At 43.0% G+C, this 26,340-nt stretch overlaps 1 protein-coding gene across 1 annotated transcript in view; it reads left to right on the forward strand.

Annotated features, from left to right (window-relative positions):
* The window catches only part of ACVRL1 (activin A receptor like type 1), a 63,510-nt gene that overhangs the window by 30,155 nt on the left and 7,015 nt on the right, over window positions 1-26,340 (forward strand). Inside the window, exons 4-9 of the mRNA XM_087710383.1 lie at window positions 84-298; window positions 1,193-1,292; window positions 4,005-4,151; window positions 4,424-4,699; window positions 6,714-6,911; window positions 19,198-19,328. Of these exons, the coding sequence (XP_087566509.1) occupies window positions 84-298; window positions 1,193-1,292; window positions 4,005-4,151; window positions 4,424-4,699; window positions 6,714-6,911; window positions 19,198-19,328 (1,067 nt within the window). The remainder of the gene's footprint in view (window positions 1-83; window positions 299-1,192; window positions 1,293-4,004; window positions 4,152-4,423; window positions 4,700-6,713; window positions 6,912-19,197; window positions 19,329-26,340) is intronic.

Consider the following 26,340-nt stretch of genomic DNA (forward strand, 5'->3'; position numbering starts at 1 on the left):
TTTGTATATTTTTTTTGAAATTTAATAAAGTTTTATTTTTTATAAAAAGCCGTAGTAACTAAATGGATTCTTCTTCCAATCAGATGACAGTCCGATTGAAGAGGATCTACCTTTGAAGAACCTTCTCTTGATGGTCCTGGTTCCATTGTTTGCTGTTTTGATTCTCATGATATTAGTTGGTCTCTTTGTCTGGAAGTGGGCCCAAAGCCGGCGGAGACATATGCCATTTGGGTCTAATGAACTGGGCGATGTGGATTTTATGCTGAAGAACTCTCTGGCTGGGGACAGCACCTTAGAAGTAAGTCTGCATTAGGAAGGGCATTCAATGCCACTGTGGTTAGTTGCTTGCCTTAGTAAAGAATGAAAAACAATACATTCCACAATCCTACTCCTTCTATTCCCCCCTCCCATCGACTATACTAATGAAACAGCATAATGAAATAAGAGAAAGTGTGGCAGGCCAAAATTCTAAAAGGAATATAAATGCAGGCCTAACATAATTGTTAGCCCTGTTGCCTTCCCCCATACGAAGGATCCTAGAGATCCACTAAACTTTCTTTCAAAGTAACATCGGTATAAAACTATGGAGGAGAAGTTTTCTGAGATGGCAAGCTAAATCAAGCTAAACCAAAATGACAAAGGTGCATTAGAATAATTTCTGGCTGGTGTTAGAGCTTGATTTTTATTCTTTCCAGCCCAACTGAACATTGTAAAAGAATTACAGGTACAGCAGTTCATTTAGTTACAAGGGCATTGAAAAAAGTGATTTATTACCGTTTTTCACACTAACGACTGTTGTACGCATACACAAGGTCGCATGATCAAAATTCACTTGGAAACTGGTTCATATTTATGATGGTTGCAGTGTCCTGGAGTCATGTGACCTTCTTTTGCAACCTTTTGACAAGCAAAGTCAATGGGGAAGTCAGATTCACTTAACAACCATGTCATTAACTTAACAGTTGCATGAGAAAGTTCCCACTACATTCCTGTGATGGAAGCAATTGTCACATAATGCTGCCAAACACACACACACACATACCAGCTTTCCTTCATGGGCATGCGGTGCAGAGTGCAATTTACTAAGGAGTTGGAAATTCCAGAAGCAGGCTTGGCGTGCTTATTACTCTCACCAAAATATACCTCTCCATCTATTCCTCTAAAATTCTTCCCATGTTTGATTTCTATTTAGGTCTTGCTGAATGATGACTGCACTACTGGAAGCGGCTCTGGGCTGCCCTTTCTAGTCCAAAGAACGGTGGCTCGGCAGATCACCTTGGTTGAATGCGTTGGTAAGCTAAGGAGAGAAAGAAACGTCTGAATTCTCACAGGCAGAGGACTGCTGAACTAGTTGGAAACAAGAATACATATTCCAGTTCTCTGATAAAACATACAGATTTGAGCCATCTCTTTATTCATGAGGCATATTTGTGTCTCTGGCTTGCACTTTCAGAACACTTCCACACGCAGCACTCTTTCTACGCACAATCCCTATAAAGTGCTTTGAGCCTACAGACTGTAGATTATGAAGCAATAGCAATAGCACTTAGACTTATATACCACTTCACAGTGCTTTACAGTCCCCTCTAAGTGGTTTACAGAGTCAGCCTATTGCTCTCAACAATCTGGGTCCCCATTTTACCAACCTTGGATGTCGGGAAGGCAAAGTCAACCTTGAGCATGGTGAGATTCAAATTCCTAGAGTGAGCAGTGAGTTAGACTGCAGTAGTGCATTCTAACCACTGCATCACCGTGGCTCTTGAAGCAATTAAACTCTGAGAGACCCCACCCTCAATTTGCAAAAAAGAAAAATTCAGTATTGTTAGTAACCTCCCATCCACATTTTATTGCATGTTGTATAATTCTGGATGATGATGAGGAGGAGGATGATACCATCACCATGACAAAATTACCTTCAGCCAATTGTAAAAGGCTGGTTGACCTGGAACCAGGGGTGAAATGCTACCGGTTCGGACCGGTTCGCCTGAACCAGTAGTAAAAAAAATGCTACTGGTTGGCTCGAACTAGTATTTCCGACTATCAGCTGTGACATGCAATTTATATTAGCTAGAATCATCAAATTTCCTGATTTCTAGCTAATCTAAATCACGTGGCAAAGAGGATTCCCCCCCCCCCCACTATTCAACTTGCCTTTGCAGACTCGGAAGGCTTCAAAATGTTCCTTTTTCAGCGCTGGGTGGGCATGCCTCAGGTGCAAAGCGCACACTCGGTAGCAGACTCACCGAACCGGTACCCGACTTCAGAGGATTTCACCGCTGCCTGGAACAGCATATAACATCATGCAACAATATCTTTAATATTATTAAATAACAGCATCTGGCTATCCCAGGTCATTGGGAGAACTTCATGGACAAATGTGAAATCCAATCTAAGCATCTGGCTAGCTGCGTCACCAGCCGTAATAATAATATATTTGTAATGGGGTGAATCTGCTCAGCTACCTCCTTATCTCTAAGGATTCCTCTTCAGAAATCTCACCTAGAGCTGTGAAGATTGCATGACATCACTATATTAATTTCATAACCAGAAATTAATTTGCTTTTCCCAAAGCTTCTAATCTTGGTTATAGGCTGCCCTGAAGGTTGCTGGCAGGAGGGAGAAGACAGACAGCCTTGAAGCGGGCCAAGTTCCCCTATAAACAGAAATATCATTTTTCTTCCAGACAGGATTATCCCACTATAAAGCAGAAATTTATTAGCTCACTTGCTGAATATAGAATACATCATGAGAACACAGAGGTGCAAAACAGATTCTGTAGTCGAGTAAAGAAATAGCCTGACTTCTTTTATGTGCAAGGATTATTTGCGCATGGAAAAATTCAAACCCTGGGTAGTCTTCCTGCTGCCTGAACTATTCTGTTCCATTAATCGATGCTCCACGTAAACATGCTAAGATTTATCACTCAGTTCTGAGCCCTTTCATTAAACATGCTTCTTTCTGTTATCTGCAAGCCAACCAAAAATGGAGATCCAGCTTGCACTTGGGCTGATCTGCCTTAACTCTGAGATACTGAGAAGAAAATTCTTAACTTAACGGGTAAACATTAGGCAAGGAAAGAGCTGTTTGTCATCTGTTAATTTTTCCATGGAAATATCTCTTATTGCCAGTTTTCTGCTAGCAAAACGTTTTGGAATATTTGACAAACAAACTTTGCGTTCTGCTAGCAATCATCCTCCAAACGTTTTGTTCTCAAGCATTTAGAAGTATTTAGATTTTGAATGGGTTGCATATTTATCCCTGGCAGTTTTGGAAAACAGGCTATAATAGCCAACTATTCATCAGTAACTATCGCTGATTAAATTGATCAAAGGATTTTTCACTGCTGTCAATTCCTGCAAAAAAAAAAAAGAGTCAGGTACCTTATTTTTCAGAGTATAAGATACACCGGAGTATAAGATGCATCAAGATTTTGAAGAGGTAAATTTTTAAAAAATGTTTTTGCATTCTGCAGACCTCCCAAATCCTTTGCACACCTCATTTTTGTGAAAAACGGGGCATGCAGAGAGTTTGAGAGGCCTGCAAAGTGCTCCTAGGGGCTGGGGGGGCAAAAATGAGCAAAAATAGGCCCATTTTTGCCAGAAAAAGGACATGCATAGCCTTTACAAGGCTTGCAGAGTACTCCTGGGGGCCGGGGCGGCAAAAATGGGCAAAAAACAGTCCGTTTTTCACTCGTTTTTGCCTTCCCCAGCCCCCAGGAGCACCTTGCAGTCCTTCCAAACCCTCTGCACATCCATTTTTGTGAAGGAAGAGGGGTTTCAGGAGGCCCAAAATGCTGTATTCAGTGTATAAGATGCACCCAGATTTTTACTCTCTTTTTGGGGGGGGAAGGTGCATCTTATACTCCGAAAAATATGGTACGTCACATATTTAAATACTAAGATTACATCTAATATGAATGTGAAATATCAGTCAGCTTAGGCAAGAAGTCATTTATGAAGGCAAGTGAAAAGGTTTGAAAATTATGTTCCTCTCCCCCACAATAGGCAAAGGACGCTATGGGGAAGTGTGGCGTGGCATTTGGCATGGGGAGAATGTGGCGGTCAAGATTTTCTCTTCCCGTGATGAGCAGTCATGGTTCCGTGAGACTGAGATTTACAACACGGTGCTGCTAAGGCACGACAACATCTTAGGTGAGTGAAAACAGTGCAGAAATCCAGCAGCTGTATCAGTCCCAAGACGTCCTAGCCAAGCAATCGGAGGCCGCACATTTTAAGACCCATGAAGCTAAGTAAATGTGCACGAGGGATTTAAAGAGCTGAAGAAGCTCAGAGATTTAAAAGTCTCTGTCTCATTTACCCATACACACAACATAACATAATTTATACATACTTTGATAGCTTCTTTGGCCCTTTTGGTACTTTGGCAATGTACGCTGAGCTTTATCCTCCTTCCCTGCCCACAGGATTCATTGCATCAGACATGACATCACGGAATTCAAGTACTCAACTCTGGCTAATCACCCACTATCATGAGCATGGCTCCCTCTATGATTACTTGCAATGCACAGTGTTGGATGTGGAGACCTGCTTGCGTTTGGCCACCTCGATCATCTGTGGGCTGGTTCACTTGCATGTGGAGATCTTTGGCACCCAGGGCAAGCCAGCCATTGCTCATCGGGATCTGAAAAGCAGGAATATCTTGGTCAAGAACAATAAGCAGTGCTGTATTGCTGATTTAGGTGAGTGGGTTTTAGAGCAAATGTTTTTGGCAAAGCAGAGGTGCTGATGTGTACCTTTTTCTTAAGGGCAGAAAAGCTTTCTAGGGGAAGTAATCTGGGTTCTTATATTTGCCCCTTAGAACTTCTAAGGCATTAACCTAATAGCCTTCTACAATCTGGTTGCCCTCCAGATGTGTGGGCAACGTCACAGAATTCCCACTGAGAATTCTGGAATCAAAATTTATATATCTGCTAGGTTGGGGGAGCCTGGCTTAACAATATACTTCCCACCCTGCCTGCATGATACACCTCTGCTACAAATATAGGAACAAAATGTGACACAGGTAGGGATGGAAGTTACAATCTTGATTAGGCTCCTAGCAGAGGGCTTAGAATTTAACTACTTCCTGTTTACTACAGCCCTTATCTGATTTAATTATATTGGTTGTATGGTGTAAAAAAAATTGGATGCTACATTGTTCCTATCTTGTTCTTACCCTCTTTTCATGCATGTTCTTATTTTATTGTATTTTAGTCTTTTTACTTTAATATCTTTTGTGAGTCCGGGACCTGCTGGGATGGAATAGAATGAGCCATTCACACCAGGGAGACAAAGTTTCCTGGCTTCAGATATTAGCTTTTACCAAATCCCAGGGATTAAGCTTTCTGTTTAGACCAGTGTTTTCCAAATTGTGCGGTGTTCCCCTCTCGGGGAAGTGCACACAGAGTCCAGGGAGACGTGAAGAACATTTTAGATCAGTGGGGCCCAACACCCCAGTCCATGAACCGCTTATCAGTCCATGGCCTGATAGCAATTGCGCCACGCAAGTGGTGGGGAGGCACAGGAAGCTCTATTTGCGTAAGCAGTGTGCGTTCATGTGAAACCATCTCCTCCTCCCACCGCCACAGCCACCGTCATCTGTGGAGCCAGAAAGTTGAGGAACACTGTTTTAGATACATTGTTAAAATAAATTCACCTTTCCCAAAATTTCATTGCATTGTTTTCAATATTCATTTGTATTCATTTTGATGTTTGGATTTTTAGGGGAGATGTGTACATTAATGTTACACTAAAGCGCGGTATGATAGCAAAAAGTTTGGGAATCCCTGATTCAGATATTCCAAAGAGATTTGATTGACTAGCCCAGTCAGCCTTATTCCTAATTAGTTTCTCAGCAGAACTGTTTTGACCTGGGCTTCCCCAAAAAGCATGAAGCAGAGTCCTGGTCCCGACGAAGCTCCTTTTATCAAATGAATGTGAATTCCTCTCATTCACATTAAGCAAAGGCCTGGCAAACAGTCTTTCAAAGGAGTAATTATGACTACAGACCTTATCTATCTTGGAAAGCTGCCATGTAAATATTTTCCAAATGAGGTGCTGTGCAAGGAAAGACTGGGCACAGAGTCTCTGAGATTCACGGACAGATCTTCACACTCCTGAAACGAATCTAAAACGAATCTAACAGTTCTAGCTGTTCCTCTGCCCCACTGCTGTCTAGCTCCGTAGGCACCTGATCACTGCCAAACAGCCTCAGCCCCTTCTCTGCCTCCGAAGCACACCCCTCGTTTGAGCCTTCCCCAGCCTCCATGTTCCTCCCCAACTTTCTCACTGTCCGACTCTGCTGCCAGCTCCACTGGCAGGCCACAATAAGAACAGAGTTTACAGAGTGAACCACAGTGGCACCTCTCAGCTCCAAAAAAAAGAAGCATGATTCTTACTTCATAGAAAGCCAAGTGCAAATATAGTAAAAGAATAGACAGGAGTTGTGGTGCATGTGAAGTCGAATGCCATAGACAAAGGCACATACATATACATTCAGCCCACTAAACCAAAGTGCATATGCTCTCTCTGTAATGCTATACAAGCCACAAAAGTTAAGCTATTCTCCTAAACTCAGTGTAATTCCCTTTTTTCCAGTTAAATCTGACCCTTTTGATGTTTAGCTTCCTGATGTAGGATTGCCCTCTTGTTACAAAAAATAAAATAAAATAGGACAACCATCCTTATAATGGTGGCATTGTTCCTCTTTTTCAGGATTGGCAGTCATGCATTCCCAGAGTAATGATTATTTGGATATTGGTAACAACCCACGGGTGGGCACCAAACGCTATATGGCACCTGAGGTTTTGGATGAACAGATTCGTATGGACTGTTTTGAATCCTTCAAGCGGACAGACATCTGGGCTTATGGTCTGGTCCTGTGGGAGATAGCCCGAAGAACCATTGTGAACGGTAAGGAAAGCCAAATGGAAATGAGTTAAGATGCGGTAATCTAGGGCCTTACCTCATGGTTCAGGCAAATTACTATCCACTTATTTTTGCCGCAGGGTGTTTATATATCATTGTAAGTTGCAAGTAAGATAAGATTCTAAGTTCAAAAGGAGAGCTCTACAAAAATGGATGGAAATCTAGCAGAAATCAATCCTCTCTGATCCAGACACAATCAGATGTTTTGTTTTTTTCCTGCTAGTCACAGAACTATTTTAAATATCTGAAATAGCATCTTCATGTGCAACATTTAACGGCTTCTGGCAGTGTGCCCACCTCTTCAGAAAAGGGTAAAATAGAAAGCATGCTGGGAGGTTACAGAGAGCTGTCAGAGCAATTTGTCTTGTTTGCAAGAAGTGGCTTTGTGACTGGCCACACCCAGGGGTGAAATCCAGCAGGTTCTAACAGATTCTGGAGAACCAGTAGCAAAATGTTGAGTAGTTTGGAGAATCGGCAAATGCCACCTGTGACTGGCCCCAGAATGGGGAGGGAATGGGGATTCTGCAGTATCCCTCCCCTGCCACGCCCACCAAACCACACCCACAGAACCTGTAGTAAAAAAAAAAGTGAATTTCACCACTGGCCACACCTACCAGGTCAGCCATTTTGTCAGGGAGCCTTATGCTAGCTACCTTTTTGGATCAGGCCAAATGTCCATTGAGTCCAGCCATTTTAGCAGTCTGTAATGCAGACGCTGGGTCAGTAACGCTCTGGCATTGCTGGCCCTCATCAACTGGGATTCAAAGGTCTCTCTGGTATTCAGAGATTTATTCCCTCTGAACATGGATACAGTTATTCCACTCCTTCATGCCAAAGTGTTGCCATAAAGAAAGGAAGTGTTTTGCTCAGTTTTCTGTATCCGTGACCCGTCAAAACCGCGGTCCACAAAAGCGCGATTGACGAAAGCGCGCGTTTGACGTCATCACAGCGCGACGAAAAAAATTAAAAATTGAAATAAAAATAAAATTAAAGCAAGCCGATTCACATAAAGGTAAGGGTTAGGTTTAGGGTTAGGGTTAGGGTTAGGTTAAGGGTTAGGGTTAGGGTTAGGTTTAGGTTTAGAGCGTTAGGGTTACGTTTAGCGTTAGGTTAAGGGTTAGCGTTAGGTTTAGCGTTAGGTTAAGGGTTAGGTTTAGGGTTAGATTTAGGGTTAGGTTAAGGGTTAGGTTTAGGGTTAGGTTTGGGGGGGTTAGGGTAAGGTTTTCGCTTTATTTTTACATTTTTCGATCACAGCGCGATGTTTTTGTCGCGCTGTGATGATGTCAAATGCGCACTTTCGTCGACCGCGATTTTGTCCTCCGCGGTTTTGTGGTGGAACCTTCTGTATCAGTCGGCCATCTGATCAGCAGTGGCTGAAATCTCACAAGATGGCCCTCTCTCTTTGTTAGTTCATGCTGGATTCGGCTTCCTGCACAGTCTTGCAAACATTTGTAGAGTTCTCTTTGCAGTGCTGTGGACCAAGTTAGAACTTGTACATATACGAGTGGAATAACAACCAGCTTTTCACAGCTCTCCAGCAACTCTTATCTGCTCAGAGATCCTGCAAAGAACAGATCCTAATTGTGTGGCCTAGAAAATCTTAGGACAGTTCATACAAGGGGTTGAGCATAATTTGCTCAGCTGTGATTTGCTGAATAGATTAAAACTGGCAGGGTTCACAGAGGGCCGTTGGTTCTTTCAAAATGGCAGTGGGCCATCTCCATTCCTCCATCAGACCAAGCCAACAGAGAAAAGGATTGCCCGGAGCTGGAGTCTTTGGGGATCTGCAGGTTGCCCACCTGTTGAAGAAAAAACCTGTAACTTCTGGCGCTGCCATTGAGTTCATTGCTTTATTGAAGGAACTGGAATCTCAGCTGCTGTTAGAGAATGGAAGGAGCCAGCCCTGGCTGCCATCCCCCCACCCTCGCCTTTGGCTCCCTGTGTAGAAACAATCGCTAATCAGGCCTGTTAATGGGGATGTTTTTGACTGGCCTAGTTGGAAGTGTTTTCATTTTTCTTTTTCCACACGAATGATTAGCTGTAAATTATAAACACTGTAATCTAGTGTCAGCGCCCAGCTTGCAGATTAAAGGGACCATTAGACTCAATCAGCACTTTGTTTGTTCAACTCTGATTAGGAAACAAGCAGCATCACAGCTTAGCTTGGCAACTGGCCACTTTCAAGGGAACTTCGGCTATCCTCTGACCAACGCAGCAGTGAAGCTGCCTCTCTGCTCCTACGTTGGCAGAGTCTTCCAGTGATGGATTCTCAGTTAATTTTTTTGCCCCCTCTTTGCATTTTAACATTCTTTCAGGGAAGAGGCTGGAAAAGGATCCCACCGCTAAAGTGTTCTTGTGTGCAGGCCTACTATACAAGTTTGCAGCGAGGATTGCTGAAAACCAAGCAAAGATCCAATTTATTTTTGTGTGTGTTTGGTGGTGTGTGTGTGTGTTATGTACTTGTGTTAAAGATTAAACCAATACAAACTATTGTATTTTTCGGAGTATAAGTCGCACTTTTCCCCCCCCAAAAAGAGGGAGAAAATCTGGCTGCATCTTATACACTGAATATAGCATTTTGGGCCTACCAAAACCCCACCCCCTTTGCCAAAATGAACGTGCAGAGGGTTTGAGAGGCTTGCAAAGTGCTCCTGGGGGATGGAGAGGGCAAGAAAGAGCAAAACATGGGCCATTTTTGCTTGTTTCCCCTCCCCCAGCCCCCAGGAGTATTCTACAAGCTTCCCAAAGCTCTGCATGCCCCCCTTTTTTTGCAAAAACTGGGCTGCTTTTGCAAAAAATGGCCAATTTTTTGCTCATTTCCCCACCCCCCAGGAGCACTCTACAAGCCTCCCAAAGCTCTGCATTCCCCCCCCCCCTTTTGTGCAAAAAACGAGGCATGCAAAGAGTTTGGGAGCCCTGCAGAGTGCAACTTTTTTTAAAAAAAAAATTACCTCTTCAAAATCATGGTGTGTCTTATACTCCAGTACGTCTTATAGTCTGAAAAAATATGGTAATATAAAGTAGAGAAAGAAAAGAAAAGAAGAACTCAAAAGGAAAAGCTAAAAGTGCAAGAAAAAGAAAAAGAAAGAAAAATAGAAAAGAGAGGGAAAGGTACAAAGGATACCTCCTCTTTATTAAGCAGGTAGAAGAACAATTAAAATTTACCTCTTACTGTTACAACGTATGATTGAAAATTGTAAATCATAAATTCAATTTTTGTTTTAGTTTTATGCAAAAATCCATACAGCATTTCCAGTCAGCAATAAACAGTTTTTGTTTTCTCTGCTCAAAGAAGTCAATTTAGCCATCCCAGCAGGGTCTATCATCTTTACCAACCATTCTTCTAGCCTTCTATCTCACTGCAGTAAGATCCAAGGAATTTTTGGATTTCCAGGTTTCTGCTGGAAGCACTTGTGCAGAAACTGCCCTAGTGTGAAAAAGTAAGACAGTGTATCTATAAACCTGTGCATTTTTCAAGGATCAGAAGTATTCAGTTGATAGACTTTGACCCATAGAATATGGATTTGGAGAATTATGATGCTCACTAGTAAAGTTTCTACGTTGTTCAAAAGGGCCCCAGCTCAACCCTCTAAATGGGGGGGGGTCCCTTTCTGAAACTTTCTGAGGGACGCGGTGGCTCAGTGGCTAAGACACTGAGCTTGTCGGCCAGAAAGGTCGCAGTTTGGCGGTTCGAATCCCTAGCACCACATAACAGAGTGAGCTCCTGTTACTTGTCCCAGCATATGCCAACCTAGCAGTTCGAAAGCATGTAAAATGCAAGTAGAAAAATAGGAACCACCTTTGGTGGGAAGGTAACAGTGTTCCGTGTGCCTTAGACATTTTATCATGCCTGCCACATGACCACGGAGACATCTTTGGACAGTGCTGGCTCTTTGGCTTTGAAACAAAGACGAACACCACCCCCTAGAGTCGGGAACAATTAGCACATATGTGATGGGAACCTTTACCTTTTACCTTTCTGAAACTATGGGCTGGAATAAGCAATTCTGAGCTAAAGGCCAGCCCTCTTGATTTTAAGAGCAGCTTAAGTGAGGATATACATGTGAATCAAGAGCCAGCCCAGCACTGGGGTTAGAATGCTAAAATAGAAACTAAGGTAGTCCTCATTTAACAACTGGTCAAAATTGCAATGGCCTCAGAAGGAGTGCTTTACAACTTATAATAATATAAGAGAACATGATGCTTTGTAACATAAAAAATACACAGATTCATCTCAATCTCACATACACCTCCATTCTTTCCTCCGTTCCCCAATGCATGTTGAAACAGCCATGTCTTTAAATGCTTCCTAAATATGCCACATGGGGGTGCAGTTCTCCTATCAGGGAGGCAAAAGCTATAACATAGAAGGTATCTCCTACCAGAAATGGTTAAAAAGTAGGAAGTTGCTATGTACAGATGCTGACTGCTGATTCATGTTTGTGATTGGATTGATTTGATCGAATGAATGAATGATTGCCTTTTATCCCACCTTTGTTATCTTTTATAAATAATTCAAGGCTGCAAACATACCTAATATTCCTTCCTCCACCTATTTTCCCCACAACCACCTGTGAGGTGAGTTAGGCTGAGAGAGAATGACTGGCTCAAAGTCACCCAGCCAGCTTTCATACCTAAGGAGGGACTAGAAGTCACAACTTTCTGATTTCTGGACTAGTGCTTTTACCTCAAACTATGCATTCATTTTCAGATCAAAGGCTAAAGTTCTTGACTGAAGGGGAGGCAGAATTTTAATTTTAATGTAAATAGTTTAATTTAGAAGTCGCCCATCTCCCAAATGACTGAGCCGCTGACAACTAAAGTTTGCGGCGCCTTCCTCTGGTTTTTCCAACCCATTCTTGGAGATGCTGGAAACTAAGCGTGGGATTTTTCTCTTTGCAAAAGAAGGAAGGAAGGAAGGAAGGAAGGAAGGAAGGAAGGAAGGAAGGAAGGAAGGAAGGAAGGAAGGAAGGAAGGAGAGAAAGAAGGAAGGAAGGAAGGAAGGGTTTGGTAGGGGCTTTTTCAACATATTAAAGGCATAAGTTTTCATGAGCTGCATTAGATGCATAGAATGGTTCTCCTTTTCTGCAAAAGTTTTCCTTTTTCCTTCTTTCAAGAGAGGCGCCCTCGGGACTAATAAATAATTTTATTCACCCAGGGCAGAAGGGAAAAAATGAGGAGATGTTTAACAGAGCAATACCAATAGCCCACTTTGTCCAAGCTTATTGGAAGGTGCTCTCAACGTGTAACTCTGGATTACTACCCTACAAACCCTTACTTCTGTATGGTCCCTTGCTGTTTGGCTTCTTTTAAGTTCTTCCCAAATCACTAAGTCACTGGTCTGATTAACAGACTGTGCTAAACCCAAATGGGTTTCTTATTTTTGGCTTAGCCTGATTAAACAAACAGAAGCTCAGCTTGGTGCCTGAAGCTAACCATGTTGATGTCTGCCCTGTTTCAATCTGGGGGTTTCTCCACCCACCCCCGTATCCAGAGATTATACTGTTGAAGTTTGTGAGCGTGTTAATTTCTTTCTTCTAAATCTCATTTCGTGTCTGATCCTTGACTACAGAAACAAGAGGCTTCAAAGAAAATAGTGATTACATTACAAACAGCCAAAATATTGTACAATCCAATTGAGGCATGTATTAACTGAGCTAATTCTGTCTCCCTTTCTGAATAAATACCTGTAGTACTAGTTAATAACTCAATTACATTCACAATAAACGATCTTTAGCTGGCTGCCTTTTATGTGCCCTAAGATACATAGCCACTCTCTGTCTTTGGAAGATCGTGTACCACCTGCATATGAAAATTTGGCAGTATTGCTTGACCAGGCATCATGCCTGTCTTCTAGCTAGAGCAAAGCACTGAAATGTGCTTTTATTGGGAATCAGTACCCACATTCAAAATCAGGTTGTCAGATGGATTAGGGTCAAGTTACATTGAACTGTTTAGTATAGAAAGGTTTAACAAAACTGATGGAGGTCCTAGGTAAATAGAGTTCTTGACCAGCAGGTGGCACCAAAAGCATTAGTGCTGACAGCTGGTAGGAACCATTGAGCATTGTTAAGGAAAACATGTCCAATGAACCTATGGTAGTTTATTTTTTTATTTATTTGTCAAACATGTATAAGATAACAAGTATAGGTAAAGGTAAAGGTTCTCCTTGCACATATGTGCTAGTAGTTGCTGAGTCTAGGGGGCGGTGCTCATGTCTGTTTCAAAGCCAAAGAGCCAATGCTTTCCGAAGGTGTCTTTGTGGTCATGTGGACGGCATGACTAAATGCCAAAGATGCACAGAACAGTGTTACCTTCCTTCCAAAGGTGGTTCCTATTTTTCTACTTGCATTTTTACATGCTTTTGAACTGCTAGGTTGGCAGAAGTTGGGACAAGTAAGGGGAGCTCACGCCGTTACACGGTGCTAGGGATTCAAACCGCTGAACTGCCAACTTTTCTGATTGACGAGCTCAGTGTCTTAGCCAGTGAGCCATGTGTCCCTAAAGTATAGGTATGAACATAAAAATGAAGAAAGGAAATAAAACAGATAAATGGGGACAGTAAGACAGGGATGGTAGGCACGCTGGTGCGCTTATGCACACTCCCTTTACGGACCTCTTAGGAATGGGGTGAGGTCCACGGTAGACAGTTTGAGATTGAAGCTGTGAGGGTTAGAGGATGTAACAATGGAGTCAAGTAGAGCATTCCAGGTGTTGATCACTCTGTTGCTGAAGTCGTATTTTCTGCAGTCGAGTTTGGAGCGGTTTACCTTGAGTTTGTATCGATTGTTGGCCTGTGTATTATTGTGGTTGAAGCTGAAGAAGTCTTTGAAAGGCAAGACGTTGTAGCAGACAATTTTGTGTAAAACGCTTAGATCGGACCGCAGGCGGCGCAGTTCCAGATTGTCCAAGCCCAAACATTTCAAGCCTGGTGGCATAAGGGATTCTATTGTGAGCAGAGGAGTAGTAGTTCAGTTTCTCAAGTCATTTGTTTGGTAATGCTGTGTTCAACAACCATTCTAACTGTAACGTCAGACATTTAAAAGTCCATTGATAGGAAAATTCACATCCAACTTCAGCACAGCATTTTAATACTCAAAACGCTGTGCTGAAGTTGGATTATGCCTCAAAAATCTATTGGAGTAGGGTCTGTAAAGCAAGCTAAATACTGAATCCATCCACACCACATTTGCATATGTTTTTCAGTCTGCATGTAGTACTTTTCACTTTGTTAGCATGCACCTGGGTGCTGGTTCATGGATCTTCTGAACTGAAGAACTTATGCACTGTGGAGAGAAATATTCTTTCTGGTGCAGGCTTTGTTTCGGTTATCATTTAGAGCAGTGATTGCGAACCTTTTTGGCACCGAGTGCCGAAAAGGGAACACTTGGCCGTTATCAAGAAGTGGAATTATCCATGTGCCCCCCCCCAACATTAACTTCCTGTTTCCGGCCCACGCATGCGTGCCAGCCAGCAAGCCTTCCACTTATTGCCACACTTATGCATGCATCAATCAGCTGGTGCATGCGCACTCTGGAAAATGGAAGGCCAGCTTTTCTGATTTCTGACACCGTGCACACACAAAGGCCAGCTGATGGGCAGTGCGCATGTGCACCGGAAACCCAGAAGAGGAACAGCTGATGGCGTGTATGCCAGGCAAAATGGCTCTGTGTGCCACTTTGGGCATGCGTGCCATGGGTTCAATACCACGGATCTAGAGTTTTTTTCTACTGTACATGTTTCTATGCCCTGATTGTGACATTGCAGACTTGTGTCCCTGATGAGTGCAACGCTAATTGGGTTAGCCAGAGGAAACCCCTTAAAAGGTACACCCACTTGATGAGGTATGTCTCAGGACTTTGGAGAGGGTGGGGTGGCTTTTAATGTATCCTTCCCTCAAAATTCACACACTTGTTTCACATACTTTTTGCCTTGCAGGAAACAGCCAAAACTCTTTTTTCTGGGCAAGGTCTTTTGAGTGTAGCTTTTTTATCCACTTGTCATTGTTTCACCCTTGGATTTATTTTTATTATCATCTATTTTTACATCCTATGATTTGAAAGACATGCTAATGTGGATAGTGAAGTTATAATAATAACAGTATAACAATGACAGGGGCAGAGAGGGTGGGAGAGAGGATTGGCGGGAGGAGGAGAAGGAAGGGAGGGATTGTATTGGGAGAGAGGAGGGATTGAGGGGGAGGGGAAGTAGGAGTAGAGGGGAATGTTGGAAGGAAGAACGAAAGTTGGAGGGGGGTGAAAGAAAGGGTGTATGGTGGGTCAAAGTGGTATATAGGGTTTGTATTTTGGGGGGTATTGTCAACAAGAGGGAGGGCTGTGTTTATTGTTCAATGTTATATGCCCCGGTTATGCACAGTATATATGTGGCTGCACGAAATGAAATGGAAATAAAACATATTTACATAGAACAATGACACATAGACTTATATACCATTTCACAGTGCTTTAGAGCCCCTTCTAAGCAGTTTACAGAGTCAGCCTATTGACCCCAACAATCTGGGTCCTGATTTTACCCACCTCAGAAGGATGGAAAGCTGAGTCAACCTTGAACTGTTTAGAATCGAACACCTGCAGAACTGCATTCTAACCACTGCACCACCATGGCTCTGTGTAATATTTCCATCAAAATGAAAGTTAATAAAAACTGACAGGTTTTTTTTTTCCAGTTAATGCATTGGTAGTTCCTTCTACCTGTAACGATGCCAGGATTTTGTAACCATTAGTCTCAAATATCTTTAAGGGGTTATGGTATAATTTAATTCAACAGATGCCCCATAATTTATAAAGATATTCTTTCTAGATGCTTACTAAATCATTTGTTATTAATCTTGGCTAAAATATGTCCCAACAGCAGAAACTATATAATTTTGATCCTAAGTCAAAAGTTGAACTACATTGGTTTAATATCACGAACATGTTTCAAGAACATGAATCTTGTGTGTTTCAAGTCATAATGAGTAGAGCATCCTATGAATGTAATTTAGAAATGAATAAAATTGCAAATTGGGAGTAAGATTGCAGCAGTACTTGTCTGTGTTTGTTTGCACAGAAACAAGAACAAGATAGATGAGTCATTAGAACTGCAATATTTATGTTTGCCAAATTCAAAGTAGCTTTCACAGTGAGAAATATTGATTCTAGCATGAGGTCTGCAAGACCCTTGCCGAGCAAGTAGCTCCCAAAATATATACAGATAGTCCTTGACTCATAACAGTGTGTTTAATGACCGTTCAAGTTACAACGGCACTGAAAAAAATGACTGCAGGCTACTTCTACTGACTGCCGGCTGCCTGCAATTTGGCAGTTCAAATCTCACCAGGCTCAAGGTTGACTCAGCCTTCTGTCCTTCCGAGGTGGGTGAAATGAGGACCCAGATTGTTGGGGAAAATATGCTGACTCTGTAAACCACTTGGAGATGGCTCTATAGCACTGTGAAACGGTATATACCATATTTTTCGGACTATAAGATGCACCAAGATTTTGAAGAGGTAAATTTAAAAAAGTTTTTGCCCTCCCCAGCACCCAGGAGCACTCTGCAGGCCTCCCAAAACCTCTGCATGCCCGATTTTTTAAGCCTGCAAAGTGCTCCTGGGGGCTGGGGAGGGCAAAAAACAAGCAAAAAATGACCCATTTTTTGCAGAACAATTGGAGGGCAGAGGGTGTGGTAGACCTGTTGAGTGCTCCTGGGGCTAGGGAGGGCAAAAATTGAGCACAAAATGACCCGTTTTTTGTGGGAAATGGGGCCCATTTTTTGCTTGTTTTTGACCTCTCAAGCCCCCAGGAGCACTTTGCAGGCCTACCAAACCCTCTGCGTGTCTGTTTTTGTGAAAAACTGAATGCACAGGGCCAGGTTTGGGGAGGCCAAAAATGTTGTATTCAGTGTATAAGACGCACCCAGATTTTTACCCTCTTTTTGTGGGGGGAAGGTGCGTCTTATACTCTGTAAAATACAGAAGTGGAAGCTGCTTTATTGCATTTAATGGAAGACATGTGAGCATTTGCTCATGAGGCGTGCATGGGCATGTGTGTTGTCACTAACAAAAGTAGTCTCTCCACTTGCTATTCCTCTGCTATGGAGGCTGTTTAAAACACTTTTACCTTGGTCTTTCCTGTATTTTTCCACTCAGTTTTCTCAGGGCTCTTCTCATGCTGTTTTCATACAAAGTACCTTATGCCAGGGGAAAACCAGTCATGTCTGAAATGTAATACTTGCTAATTTTGTAAGTTCTTTATCATTTTGTAAGGGATGCTTAGTGTCCACTTGCCGAATTCTGACAGCTCTGAGATGATAGGAAATTGAGCTCACTGTGGTTTCGGATTGTCCTATAATGCACAAACCTGTTGTCCTATAATTCGGAGCTGGCCGCAGATTCAGAGAGTGTGGAGGTTAGGGAGGAACATGGGCAGTCCTGGAGTCTAGGAAAGGCTCTGATGAGGGATCTGTGTCGGAGGCAGAGAGCGGCCAAGGGCTGTCTGACAGTTATCAGAGTCAGACATCAGTGAGGCAGATGAACAGCTGGAGGCTGTTCCCAGTGTGTGCATGTGCAGAGTTGCCAGACTAAGGGAACAGCTAAAGAACAGGGGTCAACTTGAACAGGTGGATGATGAATGGCCCCTCCCAGAAGAAATAAAAGAGGAGCAAAAGGGGAGTGGAGTTTGCAGGAGACAATTAGTTCGCTTAATTGGTTCGTGACTCTTGAAGACTCCTTACCAGGTTTTGCAGATATCAGCCTGGCAGCTCTCCAAGCCAGATAAGGTCTGTGACTGTAAATCCTCCCTTGAAAGACTTTGCTGGATATGAATGAGCAGAATTCACAGTAAATTAATAAAAGGGGTTTTTATCGGCGTTTGCTTCATGTTCTTGGGGAGCCTCGGTCAGAACAAAACCATACTGGCTTCACTGTCATATTACCTGTAAGATTCTAGGCTGTCTTTGGATTCTTTGTTCTTTCTTAAACTCTACACATTTGATATTGTGCATCTGCTTCAGGTCGTAAGAGAAAATACATTTGCTTTATGCAATTTTTTTTCTTATGTCTCAAACTTTAAGAATCAATTTGTAAATGGATTCTTGGGACAGTTGCTGATTTGCTCATGCTTCCTACTTGTCTCCAAAAGATTTCAATGCTCTAAACTAAAGAGTTAACAAATCAGAATAGAAAATCTGACTAGTGACCATGAGTATTTACTATTGTGCTTAATAAGAGTCAAACCAAATATCTAATTGACACTCTCTAGATTCTCACAGAATAAAGGGGCACTGGAATAAAACCATGTGGAGCACTTTGCCCTCATATGTTGCCTCCTATGCCCACCTGGACGTTGTCAGGGTGGAATCTTTTCTGAGATTTTTCCAGAGGAAATGCTTTAAAGTCCTTTATTTAACACACTCTTGGAACTGATTGGGTTGCCAAATGACAGAAATGCACGGAAAAGGGAAAAGACCCGAATACAACAAGACCAGTGTGTGTGCGTGTGTGTGTGTGTGTGTGTGTATGTTCTGACCCCCCTCCCCTCCATACGATGAGGCACGCCGGCACAAGATTAATGCTAGACAATTTATTCACAGTAAATTAAAACAAGGACAAGACTTTGGCAGCAACCCAGACTTCCGAGATAAGAAATACATACGAGCGCTTCTCCAGCCTTAGTATATTAGTTGAATCCTGCAAACAGCCTCCTCCCAAAGTCTCTCCTTATATACTCTCTTGGGAGGGACCTAATCACAACCACCTGGGTCCAATTATCTCCTTTCTCTCCTTAATTGCTGCCGGCATTTATCCGCCCGCCTCTGCCAGGCGTCCGGGACCAATTCCCTCTGAACCTCATCACTGCTCAAAGGCCTGACGTCTTCACCACTGCTCCAGGGCCTGACATCATGACCACACTCCCTTTGGCTTTCACCACTGCTCCATGCCTCAGGCGCCTCCTGGTGACCAACCAGCCTCTCTGGTCCCTGCTCAGAGTCCAGGGTCCTCCACATCTTCCAGAGTCGACACATAGGGTGTCTCGCTGTCGGAGTCTGTTTGCAGCTCCAACAGCTCCTGCTGGGCCACAACATACATACATACATACATACATACATACATACATACATACATACATACATACATACATATTCTTTTGTCCTTATTTGACTATGTTGGACATAACAGATGGTACAGGAAGACGATGTTCACACCCAATAATCTCTGCATGCTTGCCATCTCAAGACTTCACCTTCCTGTTCCCTCCATATTTTTATCCTGCAGGGATTATTGAAGATTATAAACCTCCTTTCTTTGACTTGGTTCCAGTCGACCCCAGCTTTGAAGACATGAAAAAAGTAGTTTGCATTGACCAGCAGACACCCACCATTCCAAATCGGATGTTCTCTGACCCGGTGAGTCAGTTAGAAAGATAACTTTTAGCATTTTATTTTGTTATTTAACAGGAAGGGATGTTTCCTGTTGTTTCAAAAAGGACGCTTTCTGAGCTAGGATTGATGTGTGGCCATCAACTCCCAGAGTAGAGGCAGAAGCAAAGAAAGCATCTTATACCACGCCAGCCTAGGAATCAAGCTTCCCAGCTAGATCTATTGAACAATATGGGGAGACAGAGGCTCCTTCCATGCAGGAGGAAAGCTATGCCCTATCCCAATGATGCCATGTATCAAGAGGTGGGCTTCAAAAATGTTAACAACGGGTTCTCTGCCTGGTTGCTGGGTGGGCATGGCCATGCTGGGCGTGGCCTTGTTGGCCTCCTGCACCACAGTGGGAAGGGGCATTTTCGCCCTCCCCGGGCTCCAGAGGCTTTCCTCACGCCTCCAGGAGGGCAAAACAGCCTCCCGCAGGCTCTGGTGGCTCTCTGGAAGCTGGAAACTCCTGTTTCTGGCCTTCTAGAACTTCCGGGAGGCCCATTTTTCACCCTCCCAAGCCTCCACGTGGGCCGTGTATGGGGACTCCTGGGAGAAGAGGGGCAGGAGGGGAAGGGCCAGCTGGGGTGGAATTTGTGGGTTCTCTGAACTGGGAAGATTCTTAGCTAGAGCCTCTCCCAAATCCGTGCAAACCCTCAATAGCCCACCTCTGCATGTATCTTCTAACTGTCTTGGAAATATGAGATGATTTACCCCACCAGCTAATTCACTCCCCTTCTTCTCTGAAAGAGCTGCCTGATTATCATGTTTAGCACTTCCTCCAAAGCAGCGTTCCTTAGCCCAAAGTCACTGTAATATGCGTAGACTTCAACTCCCAGAATTTCTCAGTCAACATGCTAACTGGGGGATTCTGGGAGTTGGAAGTCCACCCATTTTAAAATTGTCAAGGTTGAGAAACTCTGCTCTACAGCTGCATTTCCCTACAAGAAAGCCCACTTTTGCTACACAAGGGCTGCTGTGCCTTGGCGTTCTTCCCTTGGGAGAATTCTGGGCTGCCATCACATTATGGCCCTGTTTGGGATACTTAACTATTTAATTTATTTATTAATCATATTTGTGTGGCAACCCAGCTCACAAAAAGTGACTTTTGGCAGTCTACAACACAGGTGTCAAACTCGCAATGTCACATTGTCGTCAAACTCGCAATGTCACATTGTCGTCATGTGACATATCACGACTTTTTCCCCTTTCGCTAAACCAGGAGTGGGTGTGGCCAGCGTGTAACGCATCCAGCCTGCGGGTAGCAAATTTGATATCCCAACAACCAACAAAATAAGAACTATATTAAAAAAAACAATCATTATAAAAGAATCAAAAATCATTATTAAAGCAAAACAAAAAACACTATAAAAATTAAAAAGAGACTGCTTTGTAAGGTTGTTTCAAGAATTATGAGGTGGGCTTGAGAGGCAAGCTATCTGCATAGCAACATCTGAAGAAATAATATTTCTAACAGTCCAGATTGCCACTTAAAGATTTATCATATAGCTTTGTGTCTTCTAGCTAGTCAGCTATGTGTCTTGTCCTTTCCAATTCCCTATCCTTTTTCTACATTTTCTATCTTTCCCAATTTTCTTTGTTACAAAAAAACAGTATTCTACGACTGTAGAACATCTGTCTAAGATGGGGCTGAATGAATGAAGCAAGGAATAGGGAAGAAAATCCCTGATTTACTCTTTGTTTCCAGTGGGCCAGGCCAATCTCTGACTTGATACCCGACAAATCAGCTGCAGGACCTACTCGACTTTTATAAGACAGAGAAATGCAGATTGTCTTGTAAATTATGACTTCAGATCCATGGGAGAGAATCTTGGCACTAGTTCAGGGAAAGAAAGAAAAAAAGAATGCAAAGATAAGACAAGCAGGAAGAATCGTGGGCAGCGGCTGCTGGAATCCCAGAAGCTAGAGGGAGGATGACCAGAGCCTTGGGTGGTCAGGAGATAAAATGCCAGCACAGAGCTATTCGCCCTCCGTAGAGTAAACCATGCGGGCAAACAAGTGGGTGATAAGGGATTGTTTGTTGCTTTGCAGACCACCAAATTGAAGATTCCTCCATGTAAGCAAGGGTGTGCCCCAATTAGCAATTGAATTTAAACAGGGCCATAACCTTAATTACGCAAGGAATGAATGAAGGGCCAGCATCATTGAGCCTGAACACCATTTCATTCCTTGAAGAGCCCCGTCCACTACTTCATCCCATGAAGAAAGCTTTTATTTCTCATTCTCATATTCCATGACATTTTTTTTCCTTCACGGAGATCTGAATTTGTGATGGTGAACCTATGGCACAAGTGGCACGCAGAGCCCTCTCTGCAGGCACACAAGCCATTGCCCCAGCCCAGCTCCACAGTGCATGTGCACATATGCACATGCTTCCTGCCAACCAGCTGGTCTTTGGGACTTTGCCACATATGTGCAGGGGGTGGTCGCATTGCATTTTGGGGGGTTCATGTGCATGCCTCCCTGCTCCCCGTTTTGGGCTTGGAAAGCCTCCTGCACCAGCCTGGAAGCCAAAACGGGGTGTGGGGGCACCGTGCAAGCCCCCCAATGCCCAGTTTTGGGCCTGAAAGGCCTCCTGCACCAACCCTGGAAGCCAAAACGGGGTGCAGGGGCACCATGCAACCACCCCCCTCGTGCTCTGTTTTGAGTCTGGAAAGCCCCATGCACCAACCTGGAAGCTGAAAATGGGCGAGGGGGGGTGGGGCGCATGCATGGGGGGGGCGCTCACATTGCATTTTGGGATTGCACACATGCACTTTGGGCAATTGGCACCAAAAAAGGTCTCCATCACTGATCTAAATGGTAAATATGTCCCCTAAACTGAATTAGTGGTGAGATAGCAAATAGCTCAAGATCACATACAATACAATACAATAGCAGAGTTGGAAGGGACATTGGAGGTCTTCTAGTCCAACCCCCTGCCTACACAGGAAACCCTATACTGTTCCAGACAAATGGCTATCCAATATCTTCTTAAAGACTTCCAGTGTTGGGGCATTCGCAACTTCTGGAGGCAAGTTGTTCCACTGATTAATTGTTCTAACTGTCAGGAAATTTCTCCTCAGTTCTAAGTTGCTTCTCTCCTTGATTAGTTTCCTCCCATTGCTTCTTGTTCTTGTTGCCTTGGAAAATAGTTTGACTCCCTCTTCTTTGACCCCTGAGATATTGGAACACTTCTATCATGTCTCCCCTAGTCCTTCTTTCTATTAAACTAAACATACCCAGTTCCTACAACCGTTCTTCATATGTTTTAGTCTCCAGTCCCCTAATCATCTTTGTTGCTCTTCTCTGCAGTCTTTCTAGAGTCTCCGCATCTTTTCTACATCGTGGCGACCAAAACTGAATGCAGTATTCCAAGTGTGGCCTTACCAAGCCATTATAAAGTGGTATTAACACTTCACGTGATCTTGATTCTATCCCTCTGTTTATGTAGCCTAGAACTATGTTGGCTTTTTTTGGCAGCTGCTGCACACTGCTGGCTCCTATTTAAATGGTTGTCCACTAGGATTCCAAGATCCCTCTCACAGTTACTAATGTTGAGCAAGGTCCCACCTATACTGTACCTGTGCATTTCGTTTTTGTTGCCTAAATGTAGAACCTTACTCTTTTCACCATTGAATTTCATTTTATTAGATAGTGCCCAATGTTCAAGTTCGTCAAGATTCTTCTGTATCTTAAGCCTATCTTCTGGAGTATTGACTATTCCTGCCAGCTTGGTGTCATCTGCAAATTTGATGAGTTCCCCATTTATTCCCTCATCCAAATCATGATGAAGATGTTGAAGAGTACTGGGCCTAAAACAGAATCTTGGGGTACTCCACTGCATACTTCCCTCCATGTAGATGCAGTTCCATTGAGGACTACACATTGAGTGTGGTTGGTCAGCCAGTTACGAATCCATCTGGTGGTGATGCATTCCAACAAACATTCTTCTACTTTATCTAGTAGTAGGTTATGTTCTACCTTATCAAATGCCTTACTGAAGTCCAAGTAAACTATATTGACGGCATTCCTCTGGTCCACTAATTTTGTCACTTTGTCAAATAATGGAATAAGATTAGTCTGGCATGATCTGTTTTTGACAAACCCATGTTGGCTTTTGGCTATTACTTTGTTTACTTCTAGGTGTTCGCTAATTTGTTGCTTGATTATCTTTTCCAGAATCTTTCCTGGTATTGAGGTCAGGCTGATAGGTCTGTAGTTTCTTGGATCTATTTTTTTTCCTTTTTTGAAGATGGGAACCACATCAGCTCTTTTCCAATTCTCTGGCAGTTCCCCGGTGCTCCAGGATCTCTGAAAGATATAGTTCAGTGGTTCTGAGATCTCGTCTGCCAGTTCCTTCAGAACCCTGGGGTGTAATCCATCCGGTTCTGTTGATTTGAACTCGTCTAGGGTAGACAGGTGCTCACTTACCATTTTCTTCCCTAGTTCAATGTGTTCAATATGATGAGCTACATACTGAGGTGAATTTCCTTGGGCCAACCATCTCTGTGGCTGATCTCATTTTGATAGTGTTTTTTCTATACAGGTAGTCCTCAACCAATGACCACAATTGGGCCCAAAAGTTCTATTTTAAGGGAGTTAGCTGTTAAGTGAATTCTGCCTCATTTTATGATCTTCTTTGCCACCGTTGTTAAGTGAATTGCTGCAGCTATTAAGTTAGTAACACAGTTGTTAAGTAAATCTGGCTTCCCCATTGACTTCGCTTGTGAGAAAGTCACATGATCATATGACACACACCCAGGAGGACACTGCAACCATTGTAAATATGAGTCAGTTGCCAGGCATCCAAATTCTGATCATGTGACCATGGAGATACTACAGAGGTCATAAGCATGAAAAACAATCATGAGTCACTTTCTCAGTGTTATCGTAACTTCGAACCACCACTAAATGAACTATTGTAAGTTGAGGACCACCTGTAGTTTATCTGGAAAGGAGACTGGAGTGGAGCACTCCGAATTATGAAACTCTTCCCAGACCCTCATTGCCAGCTACCAGAAGCCTTGAGACACAAATAATCTATCCTCAATATTAAAGCCATAGGGTGGGGGTCAGCAACCTGCGGCTCTGGAGCCACATGTGCTCTTTCATCCTTCTGCTGCGACTCCCTGTCGCTAAAAATATGTGTCACACATATGTGTCACAACCGCCAACGTGCGACACCCGTCAGCACACAATTTATTGAGCTTTTCGACCCCCAGTAGGCCAACCATGGATAAATGCAAGAAAAGAAAAGTTTCAGAAGAAAACAGAACCTTTAATTCAAATACATCTGCTGGTTTGGGGGGCGCTCAGGAAATAATCAGGCACAGGAAGGGTTTTGTGGCTCCCAGTGTTTTCTTTTCTGTGGGAAATGGGTCCAAATGGCTCTTTGAGTATTTAAGATTACCGACCACTGCCATAGGGTAACATAGCTTTAGCCTATATTAGCCAACATTGTACCAGGTCCTCCTGATTATGTAACGTTCCTGCAGCATGGGAAATTCTGTAATGTCATCACACAGGCTATATGCTGAGACAACACTTTTAGAGCTGACATTTGCGTGCCTAATGAAGCAACAGAATAACTTTGCTGCACAGCCCGGGAAGAAAAACAAATGAAAATTGTCCTAACCATTTTCGCTGATGTTACTCTAAAGTTACAACAAATTGGGATGAAGTCATTCACATTATCCTTTGCCAAAGATCGAACATTCCTAGTGATCAAGAACCCCATCACAAGATACACAAATGCATTTATCTTGCCTAAATTACTGCAAGACGCTTTGCAAAGGCTGCCTTGGAAGACCATTCAGAAGCCTCAAACTGGTCCAAACTGGGACAGTGCAAGTGGTTAAAGGCATATCATTGACTGATAAGATGCAGGGAGTGCAGGGGGACGCAGGTTCATGGTTTGGAAAAACCTGGATGGCTTTATAGATTACCCATCCTTGGCAGCAGGCACTGGTCTGCTAACTTTTAACCCTTTTTAGTGCTTAAGTAGAACAATTCCTTTCTTTCTTCTGTCCATCTGTCTCCTGTGCCTACTCATCTCTCTGGGGTTGTTTTCTAAAATAGTTTTTATTAAACATTTTTACCTTTAAAAACAGAAAGAAAAATACAATAACAAAAAAAAAAAGACATACAAAACAATATAAAGTAATTATACAGCCTTCTGTATCGGCATTCATGTTTAGCCTTTGTAGTTCTCCATTCGCCATTGCCTTCCTATCGGTTTTGCCTTCTCTAATAATATAATAACAGTAGTACTAACACTTGTAATAATGTTAATTGTTCTCTCTGTTTTATTTTTGAATTGTTTCATCTCTCTGTTTTATTCTCCCTTCCTCATTGCTTCTTTGGCAGCTCAGCTCCTCTTTTTCCTTGCCTCTCCCCGTTCTGTTTTTTTTTAATTGGGGTGGGGAGGTTGAAGACAGGATGTGTCTCTGCACAAACATATACAGTGACCATTTAGTGACCATTCAAACTTACAACAGTGCTGAAAAATGTGACTTATGGCAGTTTTTCACACTTTAGGATCATGGCAGCATCCCCGTGGCCACGCGATCAGAATTTGGACACTTGGCAACTGACTCGCATTTATGACGGTTGCAGTGTCCCTGGGTCCTGTGATCACCTTTTGCGACCTTTTGACAAGCAAAGTCAACGGGGAAGCCAGATTCATTTAACAACCGTGCTACTAATTTAACAACTGCAGGGATTCACTTAACAACTGTGGCAAGAAATGTCATAAAATGGGGCAAAACTCATTAAACAACTCTCTTAGTAACTGAAATTTTAGGCTCAATTATGGTCGTAAATTGAGGACTACTTGTATATGTACTTGTGTTTGTGCACGTGAGGTTGATTTTGGTGTAATTGGCCATATGCAGATTGGCCTCAATTTATTTTATAAATGGATATCTTATTTTATAGGCCAGTTATGGCTAACCGTTTTGCCATCCCATGCCAAAAGCGAGGGGAGGGTGGGGGGATC

Source organism: Thamnophis sirtalis, unplaced genomic scaffold (genome assembly GCF_051295495.1).
Source record: "Thamnophis sirtalis isolate CommonGarterSnake01/CBP01778 unplaced genomic scaffold, rThaSir2_p1.2 scaffold_3, whole genome shotgun sequence".
Lineage (NCBI taxonomy): Eukaryota > Metazoa > Chordata > Lepidosauria > Squamata > Natricidae > Thamnophis > Thamnophis sirtalis.